The sequence below is a fragment of the Homalodisca vitripennis genome, unplaced genomic scaffold, assembly GCF_021130785.1.
Source record: "Homalodisca vitripennis isolate AUS2020 unplaced genomic scaffold, UT_GWSS_2.1 ScUCBcl_8276;HRSCAF=16321, whole genome shotgun sequence".
In the NCBI taxonomy this organism is placed as follows: Eukaryota; Metazoa; Arthropoda; class Insecta; order Hemiptera; family Cicadellidae; genus Homalodisca; species Homalodisca vitripennis.
The window spans coordinates 13,671-25,868 of NW_025784385.1; the positions used below are offsets into that span (position 1 = coordinate 13,671).

The following is a 12,198-nucleotide window of genomic DNA, read 5'->3' on the forward strand; positions in this document are numbered from 1 at the left end:
ACATGAAGCCATTTTCAAAACAAAGAAAAGAAGAAAGTTTTCAAAACTAAGTATTAAAATAAAGTATAGCAATTCGGCACTAGCAATCAAGCTTATACAAGTAAGCACACATGCAGTATAGCTACGGAACGGGAACACTGATAAGAGAGCTTAGCCGCGATACGTCCGCTCCGCTTGGACTCCGACTCATTACTGATTGATTGATTGATTGATTGATTGACAGATGTTTACACATGCATAACTTACAGTCTTTTTCCCAAATACCACTTTTTGATTTGAAAGGATTTCAAATATATCTACTGAAAAACTAACATTTGATTTTTATTTACCATAAAAATAATTTACAGGAGAGGAAGAGGTTCATGTACAATTGTATACAAATAATAAAATTTCAATATGAACACAGTTTTATGTTCTTTTTATTGTAATAAAATAATTAATAATTAATCATATTGTCAGAAAGACATCAATTATAAATAATCGCTTTGTAAATCAGACCTGAGGTGGGTGTGTGTAGAGCTGTTCCAAAAAATTACCCCCAAAGTTTTGGGACTGTAGAAAATCTCCTTTAGTGTCCAATTTGTCTTCTACGTTTGTCCTTTGAAACCTGAAATTTAAAAAAAAAAAATCTAACCAGTATATACATACATTAATAATAAATTCCTAATCATTTTTTTAATGGTATTAGTCATTACAGCAATGTATACATTTAACTTGTTATCAGTCTTACCTAAGTTTACACAACTATTTACAATATTCACACGAAGACAATTAGAATACTTTTAATCAACTGTGATGTTATATAATAGTTCCATCCCTCCAAAAATTGAGTGGTGTTGGTCATCGCAAGTATTAGTTAGAAAAGCTTTATGTAATTCTACACAGCAACTCATTTATCCCCCCCCCCCACCCCAGAAGCTCTAACTATAGAGTAAATACATTCAACAGAAAATCTATTCAACGGTATTCCCCTCTTACACATATTTCCTGATTTACTCACCGGAAGTGGGTCTAAGTTGCTGGCACCATCACTGGTACCAGATTCAAATTCATCAGTGCCATATAGATTTTTGCAGAGGGAATTCCTTTTTGAGTGGTGTAAAATTTTCCAAGCTGGTTTGAATCGATGTGTGAAAGGAGTTTTGACTTCCTGTCTCTTTTAGCTCATAAAATGTGTTACATCTATTGCCCTCCTTACAGTGTTCTACATGGTCTTGATATACCAGGCTTGTTCAGAAAGTAAGTACTGTTTTTAAAAAAACCAAGTAACACAATTTTTATTTCTACATGAAATCCCAAATCTTAAAATATTTTTCTACATAGTTTCCACCGATGTTCAAACACGTGTCGTACCGAGTGATCAATTTGTCAATACCCTCTTCGTAGAAGGTTCTTGGTAACGAATGTAGCCAAGACCCCATGGCAGATTTCACTTATCATCGGTTTCAAAGCTTGGCCGCTTAGCTCCTGCTTCATGTGCAGGAACAAGTGGTAGTCAGACGGTGCCAAATCCGGGCTGTAGGGTGCGTGATCCAACTGCTGCCAACGAAATTGTCGAACCACTGTTTGAGTGTCACCAGTGGTACGGGGCCAAGCATTGTCATGAGCAACCAATTCTGTTACTGAGGATTCCTGTCCTATTTTTAAATTGCCCACCTTAGTTTTTCTTAAGGTTTTGCAATACCTTGCCGCATTTAATGGTTTCACCTCTTGGAAGAAAATCAATCAGCAAAACACCTTTCCGATCCCAAAAGACAGTGCACATGATTTTTTGTGCAGACATTTGTCGTCTTGAATTTTTGTTTCTTCGGGGTTGTGTGTGTCGCCACAACATTGACTGCTGTTTGTATTCCGGTGTGACATGACGGACCCAAGTTTCATCACCTGTCACAATTTTGTATAAAAAATCCTCACCATCATCACTGTACCGTGTGAGAAAAGTCAAAGCACATCCAAGTCTCTTGGTATTGTGCACATTAATAAGCATTTTTGAAGTCCATTGGGAACACAGCTTGTGATAACCTAAGTGGTCCGTAACAATTTCATACAAAAGTGCGTGAAATTTGTTGGAAATCGTCAGATAGCGTTGTCATAGTGTCTGTTCTCTTGGAATTTTTCGTCAACTGCTCTTACCAGATCATCAGTGACGAGGGAGGCCGACTGCTTTGATTCTCATCATGCACATTTTTTCAAAGGCAGTTGAAACATTCTAACCCACTTTCTCACCATTCCTTCATTCACCACGTCTTCTCCGTAAACATCTGGAAGTTGACGATAAATTTCAGCTAGTTTCACATCCATTGCGTTCAAAAATCTTATTACAGAACGAGTCTCACAATCGGCAGGATCACTAATTGTCCTTAAACATTTCAAACGTTCAGTAAAAACTGAAAAACACAACGTAGAACAACTAAAATGGCGTTGAATCAACAGCCAGTGAACAAGGGACAACTAGTGCGCATGCGCGGAACACCGATTGCTGTGCTACGGCGGCAGTTAGAATGAAACAGTACTTATTTTCTGAACACGCCTCGTATCAACAGAAAATATAGGACGAGGAGTTTTGTAATACGCCTTTAACAAAAGATCGGTTCAAAAGTCCCTAATCTGAAATATGTGGACTGGCATCACAAACAATTTAACAAATTTATATTTGTTCAATAAACAACCTAGGCATTAACCTACAAAATGCATCAGCTTTGACTCTTTGCCTTATTTTCTCAATCAACTTGTTTTAAAATCTAAAAAATATAATAAAAGTAAATTTCCTCATCCATTTGAGGAAATGAATTTCCCTAAGTTGTAGGTTGATCGATGAGCAACAGAGGTGTCCAGTGGTTAATAATGATAATCTTTTAATAACTTTTAGAGAAAATATTGTTGAACTTTACATAAATATTGTAAATTATTTTCATTGTAAATTTAGTTTCTTCTCTTACCATATAAGCTTGTAACCTGTTTTTGTTCCTTTATTCCAATATCCGACTCAGTTCCTTTAGAATTCCTGGCTTCTGCTTCATGAACCCTCTTGTATCTCTCACTTTTTCAGCCTATAATCTTCCTGTATCATGATTCACCAGGAACGACAGAACTTATGTGAAAAGCTAGCTTTGGGATGAGGTCTCAGAACGCAGCACTTGTAATGACCGTCAGCTCCACTTTCTGCTTGTAAGACGAAGCTGGCAGAAAGGGCTTCTCCTTCTCATGTAGATGCCTCAAAATGTAGCCCCCAAGAATCGTTTCAAGCGTAGGTTAACGATCAATCACAATTTTGTGTGGTGAGATATTAGTACTGTAGTATATTAATTTTGTACTGTAATAAAACACTACTAGTCAATGTATCAACTAGATTCTACTTCGTCACATCGCTTTTTTTGTTATATTTTATTTTTTATTTGTGGTGAAACTTTCAATACTCAAACATTATACTAAATTATATCACAAAAACTCTGAAACAATAAATTTGAAAAACTTGTTGCAATTCATTTTTTTTTGTACCAATAAAATTTTGTCAATTATGCTTTACAATTATGGAAAAGTGCAAAAAAATCTGTATATAGTTTTATAAAACTGAAATCTTTATTTTATTAATACTAGGTTCTGAAAGTGGTTTATGGTAATAACTATATTTAAAGGTTCGTAAGCGGTAAGTTGAGAGTTGAAGCCAGAAAAGAAGAAGAAGAAGAAGATGGTAATTAATGGAGGTGGAAGAGGGAACTCTGATCCTAGGGCGGTAAAGTTTGGGGTGCAAATTAGTAGATAGCTGGAACATGAAAAAGAAAAAAAAAGAAAAAGAAAATTAGTTTGAATTTGCACATTTACATAAATGTACACTGTTCTAGTGTTGTGTTTTTACCAGCATTAAACACAGAAATAACCAATCTTCAACTTCTCACTCACCTTTAGGTATATGGCTAGGACGCCATCATCTGGGTTAGTGGGATTGAACTCTCCGATCGTGATAAGGGCTGTACCATCCTCCCCCACCTCCACGGTCTTGCCTGTGCACCGACCGTCCTCCAGGTTACCGGAGATTATGTCACAGTAAGATCCTTTCGGGAGGCAGGTCTGAAAAAAAACAATATCTTAGCTGGATGATACTGTCATAAGTGCAGTGTTAAACTAACCCGTCTCCAATTTAGTATTTTTGGGTTAAATCATACAAATTCAATATCAAACTGGTGGACAGTAGATATTATGATGTCCCTTTCTACCTGGAACAGATAGGGAAATTAGTGTAATAGAAATAGTACCTATAATCCAATAGACTAAAAATAATGCTGCTGGCTCTATCATCTATAGTCAAGGAGTCAAGCCCACAACCTAATTTTCTTGAAATCAATAGATAAAATTTTCACATAAGAAAGAAATTGGATCATTAGGCGGTAGTTTTGGTGATGGTCAAAATACTGCGGTATCAAAAAAGGTTAAAAATATGAAACGACAATTATTGTCTCAGATATTTTTCCTAGACTACTGATCTCACAATGACGAGTGTATATCAATATAACGTATATGTGCACATGGCGGAAGCTCACCTGAAGCTTTTTATTCAGAGGGTAGTTCTCCACGTTGAAAGCTATGAATCCTTTATGGCCTCTGCAGTAAGCTATCTGGTTCTTTCCATTGTCCCACCATGAAGCTACTTCAGTACCTATTCAGTTCATTAATATAATAAAAATCACACAAATTATGTGAATTGAGAACAAGTAAAACTTCACTATTTATGTCTAAATGAACATTTTATTTGTAAAAATAGGAAAGAGGAGTTTTTAAAGTGTTTTTCTACAACAATGCTGATGCCTGAATTTGAAATTTTGATAAGAGATCCAATTAGTTTAAGTGAAATTGCAGGAAACGTAAGTATATTAAAACTCTTCAGCATTTCCTATTATTGATCAATGACAAACTGTTCATTATAATTATCAGGTGGCAACCCTTTTCAGTATTTATTTATTATTTGGTGGTTGCCCTGTCTGAAAAGTCTGATTTGTTGAAATGATCCAAATAAAAAAACTTCAAACAGAAAGAAATGCATTGTGATTGGCACTCAGACGAAGATACTCTTACCTCGCACAAAGTTGTGGAAGGCGACCATGTTGTATATCTGACGCCAGCGGATGCTGAACAGGACCAGCCGTTGGTGCAGATGTCTGCCTGCGGACAATTAACTTCAATAAATAACTTCAGACGTTGAAATACCCAAGAATCTTCATTAAGGACAACATGGATAGATAGGATTAAGGGATCCTAAAGTGTGCATTGTGTGGCAACACCAAAATCACAAGGGCACTGAGGCTTTACCGCTAATAAAAGGAAAATTAAGGAGGATTACTACTTTGAAGAAATATCATTGCTTTTACTTGTTATGCAGTATAATTTAATTTTTATATAACGTTTCCTTAAATTTAAGTACTAGTAGTTAAATTTGTCATTAATTATTAACAAGTGCACACTCATATAACAACAGTTCTAATACCAAAGTCAAAAACACTGGGTACGACTAAAAGAGATATTTTTCCTCTTTAAAATAGTTTACTGCATGATAATGGATTGATGTTAAATGAAGAACTTACAACTTTGTTCATCAACCACTTTGCCTATTGAAGTTCTATTCTGAAAAAATTACCCTCTGGTGTTTATAGATGAAAGATGATATTGAAAACAATACAGTGGGTAAGTAAACCTACGAATGCAGATACTCTTCGGCGCCCCTAGGCAATACAGACCAAAGAGCGCCCCCCCCCACCCCCCCCCTCCAGAGGAGCTGATTACACTGACGTAGAAAATCCAGTAAAATTTTCTTAATTACGTAATTTTGATGAAAGATAAATTTACAATAGTATATATAATATATATATATATATATATATATATATATGAGTGTTTTGAATAAATAAAAGCAATGAACCAATGAATGAGTCAACGTCGCACCCCGGACCTAGTTGACCTTGGCCACCCGCCCCGCGAGTGCCAACACCACCCGCCGCCGCAACTTTTTTCTTTTGTTGTACTTTTAAATGTATGCGCCCCTTAAAATTTTGCGCCCCTAGGCCTGGGCCTAGTGGGCCTATAGGGGAAATGCTGGTACTGACTCTCTAGGAATGTGTATAATTTTGTTCTGAACAGCCTGCTCGATTTTGGGGCACTCATCACTACAGTTCATCTCGTCAGATTATCACTATAACTTAAATCTCCAACCTATACCAAGAGTTATAGATTTTATGGATGTCAGAATTTTCACTGTAAATATCTGTAAATTCCTTAGAGCACAATTGGCCAAGAAAATACTTCAAAAGATTAAAGTCTACACTCTAGATGATCCTATATTTAATCTGATAAGAAATATTGATGTGCTGCTACAAGGAAGATGTTTCCTCCATTACCTACTCACCAGAGCTCTTGCTCTATAGCTCTCAACCAAATATGTCAAATTCTTTTGGTAGTTAGTACAGATCCATTATCATAGGAGAAGCTTTCTTTGCACTAACTGTTCCTCCCCACAAATGTACAAATGATCACAACTTGTACTAGTCTTAAGAAATTTAAGAATTGAGAACATTCCCGTCATGCTACAAGCAATTGACAGAAGAACAAATTTGCTTCAATTCATTCTCATGACTCAGGTAGACTTACAGTTTGTAAAAAATTGGATACCAGAAGGTTTACTATCCTGGGGTCCCTTGTTTTTTTATGTTATATTTACGGATCACTTAAATATGTCAAACACAGGTAAATTGTGCATGCAAATACTGATAGTACTAATGTACTAGTAAAAGGCTAAATCCAAGCAAGACCATATTTTTAGAAATCTCAACAATATAAAAATCCTCATCTTGACCTTGCCCAAATAAGATGAGACCTTGCCAAGAATATGCTTGGAGTGAAATGCTAGGTTGAGTTATAAATATTACCAGAATTAATGCTATCCTGCTACAGGAGAATAACACCCACGACCATTTCTGCGATAACAATCTATTGATTGTGTATGAGCTCTCAATTTGAGGAGACGAGGTGAAAACTTAGCTGTAACAGGTTGCTGCATGAAGCCATCTCTGATCATTCTGCTCAAGCTTGCTGCTGTGAACTCTCATACCTGAAAACGCCTCTTCGTCTTTTCATAAAAAAAACGAAATTTTTAAACTAGATAGAAATTATTGCAGAGATCCAAGCATAAATTAGCTCAGGAATCGTGGAATGATTTAAAGACTAATTACAAGTACATTGATTTTTGGCCTACAAACATTTCTTTAATAGAAACAGTCCAATTTGATTTTACAAACCATTGCCTTGTACCTTACAAGTATACAAAACCGAAAAGGAAAAAACGGAATTAGAGTGTTAGATGAACTGCGGGAGAAGCTGACAACTTGGAAGATATGAAATTTATCTAAGTGGCGTCAGTCACAATACAATACTCACCTCACTGGGGAATTTGGTTAAGAACAATAAGCAAGAAGCTGCATCTTTAAAAAGAAAGGACTGTGACACACGATATCAAGTTGAAGGGTCCTTAAGGCGACATTGCAACAGTCTGAACAAATTGCCCTCATCTGAAAACAAATCTAGTAAAGCTGTATGGACCAGTAAATAAACAGAGAAAGAAAATCCAAAAATTCATCCCGGTCCTCCATAAACTTATTTAGGCCCAAACAGGAGAAGTGATTTACTGATTCCTCAGAAGATGGCAGATTTGGATGAAATATCACTTTTATAAAGCTGGCTAATAACAGCACTTGCAGCTAAATCCCCAATCAAAATCCAAGCGTGTTAGCAACTAGTAGTTCCAAACACTCCAGACCTCTACCTACAACGCCTACTACAGTGTAGAGGAAGTAAAACATATTATAATGTCCTTAAAAAGCAAGACATCTGCAGGAATTAGACGACATATCCTCTCGCAAACTTCTCAATGGGCCTGCTGTAATGATGCTTTGCACAGTCAACCATGTGACTACTTCTCATAAATTTTGTCACTTAAGGAGGGTAAATTCCCATGTTTTTACCTATAAATTTATGCCAAAAGTAATTGCTTTTGTTCAAGGCAAAGGCAACCTCCTGCTGAAATTTAGTAATTAATCGCGACCCAATATCTTTTAAATATCAACATTTGTCCAAAGTTTTTGAAAAAATTTGATGCTGTGGCCGCCTCTTGGAAACATTTTGAAATAACTACGATCTACTAAACAGCCACAGCAAACATTGGCTTTATAAAGGGCAGATCTACAACAACTATGCAATAGTAAGTCTAGTAGAATGTTATTATTGACAAGCTTGAAGCTGGAGACACCACCACTTCAATTCTACTAGGACTTCAGTAAGGCATTTCTGATTGCCTTGACCATCCCACCAATTATTAATGAATGATGGCACATTTTGGGATAAGAGGAATTAACGGCTAGTTTGGTTCTAGCGAAGGCTACTTTAGAAGGCAGACAACAGATGGTTAGAGCTGAAACACCATGGATTAAGGGGTGTACAAGATTAGTGGAGATCAACAAGCCCTTAACAGTCACACGAGGGGTACCACAGGGGTCCGTTCTTGGCCCTGTACTGGTTTATTTCTTTTTCAACCAGTGATCCTTAACCTGGATTTTCTGGAACAATAATTCAACTACCATCATGTAATGCTGATGAGTACGGTGTGCACTCCTAACTAAGATGACAAAATGCCTAGTAGATTACGATGGTTTCATCCACACATTGCCATGGATGATGGCAATTCAATACTGCCACAATAACAACCTGGGTGGGTAAATGAGGCTAAAATCGAAACAACTTAGTTATGGGTTTAGTAGTAGTATAGATTTCATTTTATATATTTAGTATTAGAATTTTTTAAGTTAGTATTTATTAGTAGAAATATATCGTTTTGTTTTTTTAGTAGCTCGTTAGTTTATTAGAAGAAAATTTAGTTATTTTTTAGTAAGTTTTAGATTAGTATATTTTATAGGTTTTTTTGAAGTATTTTATTAGTAGTAAGAAGGATTTAGATTTAGAATAGAATAGTATAGTTAGTTTTTTATTTTTTAGGTATTAGTATTTTAGTTTATGAAGTTATATAGTTTTTTATATAGATAGTAGTAGAATAGTTAGTAGTAGAAGGATTGTTATATTAGGTTTTATAGTTTTATTTTGAAGAATAGATATAGATAGAAGATTATATACTTAGACTTAGATTTTTATTAGATAGAAGGATTATATTTAGATTTTTTTTTTATATTTAGATAAGTAGTTTATAGATTTATATTTTTATTAGATTTAGTAGAAGGATATTTGTTTTAGTTATTAGTTTATTTTAGTTAGTTTATTATATAGATTTTTATATTTAGTTAGAAGGATTTTATAGTATTTTAGGTATAGTTTTAGAAATAGTTATTAGTTATTAGTAGATTTTCAGATATAGTAGTTTTTTTTTAGATATTAGTTTATAGTAGAGTAGAATTTTTAGAATAATTTAGATTTCTTATAGATTTATTAGATATATTTTTAGTATTATTATTTTATTAGTTTTAGTTTTTTTTATTATATTTTATTGTAGAAGAATTTTATTTGATAGATTTTTTTTATAGTTAGTTATGTAGGTTAGTTATTTTAGGAAGATAGTATAGAAAGTTTTTTTTTAGTTATATTAGTTAGATTTTTGAAGGTTAGTTAGGGTAGATTTTAGAAATTTTTTAGAAAGGGATAGACATTTTAGGTAGTTAGAATTAGTAGATAGGTTTTTTTTTTTAGTATATAGATATTTAGTTTATAGAGATTTTTATTTTAGTAGTAGTTGATCATTTTTAGAATTTATTATTAGATTTAGTAGTTATTATAGTAGAAGTTTTTTAGAAGGAATATTTATTTAAATTTAAGATTAGGTAGAAATTTTTTAGTTATTTTATTAGATTTATTATTAGAATAGTTAGTAGATTTATATAGTTTTTTTTTTTTTAGAAATATATATGTATTAGTTAGTTTTATTTTTATTTAGATAGATTATAGAATTATTTTTTTTTTAGATTATAATAGAATTAGTAGTATTTTAGATAGTTTATTAGTATTTTATAGTAGAAGTATTTATGGTTAGTTATAGTTATATAGATAGTTATAGTTATAGTTTTATATTCATTATTTAGTAATTAGTTTTAGATTTTATTTTAGAAGTAGGTTTAGATTATAGTATTGTGTTTATATATATTTAGTATTTAGTTTTTTTGTTAGTTTTTTGTTAGATTAGTTTTTTATAGATATTAGTAGAATAGTGTTAGTTTAGAAATAGAAGTTTTTTAGTTTATAGATTTAGTTTTGAGTTTTAGTTCGTTTTTAGATATTTTAAGTTTTTAGTTTAGTCAGTTATATTATAGATTAGTTTATATAGAGAAGGATTCTTTTATTTTTAGTTATTATAGTAGAATAGATAGATATTTATTTTTAGGTTTTTTTTTTTGTCTTTAGTTTAGATAGTTTAGAATTTTTAGTTAGTTTTAGTTGATTTTATAGTAGATAGTAGAAATTTTAGGTAGTTTAGTTAAGTTTCGCTTAGAAGTAGTTATTATTTATAGAATTAGTATATAGTTAGGTTAGTTCGCTAGTTTAGGATTTTATTTTATAGTTTAGTTAGAATACGTTATATTTAGTTTTTTGTTATATTTAGATTATTAGATATATAGTTTTTATTTTTAGTAGATAGATTTAGATCTTTTTTTATTTTTTATTTTTAGCTTATAGTATTATACTTAGATTTTAGATTTTTAGTTTTTATAGATTTAGATATATAGTTTTTAGTTAGTTAGAATTTATATATAGATTTAGTATTTTTTATTTTTTTATAGTAGTTATTTTAGTAGATAGTCAGTTAGGTTTATAGTTAGATTTAGATTTTTTTATAGATAGAAGTTATTTAGTTCAGTTATTAGAAAGGATTATGATTAGATATTATTATTTCTAGATGATAGGTTTAATTGAAATTAGTATAGAATTTTTTTAGTAGAATTTTTTAGAGTATTTTCAGTAGATTTTTATTTAGTAGAAAGTTAGATATTTTTTTAGTTTATAGAGGAGTAGAAGAGAAAACACGGAAGTAGGGCTAAATTACCCAATATATGTTCCTGTGGATGTAGCCAAGTACCTAGGAGGTGGTTTAATTGACAATTGACCTAAGTTGGACTCAGCACAATAGACAGACCTATGTAAAAAACTAAGTAAACTGGACTGTAGCTGTGGTAGAAAAGAGATAAAAGAAATATAGTGACAAGGAAAACAGCAACTGTTGCATATTATGCAGTGATTCGAGTCTCACATCTCCGATCTTATGTTTATGGGGAAAATTCTGAGTTTACAGAATTTACAAAGAACCACCATTGATTTACACAAGAGGTAGGCCTTGCGAATTTTGGCTGGAGAATGCAAACCGAAGAGAGAGCTGTCGAACAGCTTTTGGTCGAGTATGGTATCCTTACCGTAGTTATGCACTCTAACATTCTTCAAGTGATAATGTATGCTAATAGACAAAAACTAGAACAAGAGGTCAGTTAATCTCACACAGTCACAACAACATCGTCCACGACTGCAGAACAATGCAATTTGCCAGCTCACAGGCTAGCATTGTTTGAAGAAAAACCTTTCCTACATGGGAGCAAAGTTATTCAACATGCTGCCTGAGTAAAACATCAAAATCTCAAAGAAGGAAGCCTGAACTTATAAGAAGGAACTTAAAAAGATGGGCTGCTGGAGTCATCCCTTCTACAACCATTGAAAGAATTCTGAGCTGGAGAACTCAATGGGACTACCATAAACCATTATGGACAATCTTATTATTTTGTAATTGACGCTAATGTAATTCTCTAAGAATCCACAAATAAAGATATTGTAAAAAAAAAATATATAAAAAGATACAAAAACATTATAAAACCTTACCTCAAATAAATCATTTTAAAACAAAACGCAAATGTATTATTTCATTGTAATGAAGAATATTCTGATTCTGATTACATTGCCCGAAGCTGACCACTTAAGAGTAATCCTCTTTCTTTTTTTCCCTTCATTGTGCTTTTTCACCCTCACCTTTTATCATCACTGCTGGAAATGCCAGTATCCCCGTCTCTTTAAGACTGAAATTCCACACTCTATGCTTCTTGACACATTGAACAATATTGGGAAAATGGTTGAATAGCGAGAGCCCAATTCATCATATCTTGTCTCATTATTGAG

The 12,198-nt window shown here is 32.9% G+C and overlaps 1 protein-coding gene across 1 annotated transcript; it reads right to left on the minus strand.

The window, feature by feature from the left end:
• Window positions 1-384: 384 nt before the first annotated feature.
• Window positions 385-5,157, minus strand: LOC124374399 (alpha-amylase 4N-like; the record flags this gene model as incomplete). Its single annotated transcript, XM_046832620.1, has 4 exons — window positions 385-607; window positions 3,901-4,068; window positions 4,539-4,654; window positions 5,071-5,157. Coding segments are annotated over 4 exons (410 nt in total), but the record flags the coding sequence as incomplete, so codon positions are not given.
• Window positions 5,158-12,198: the final 7,041 nt, after the last annotated feature.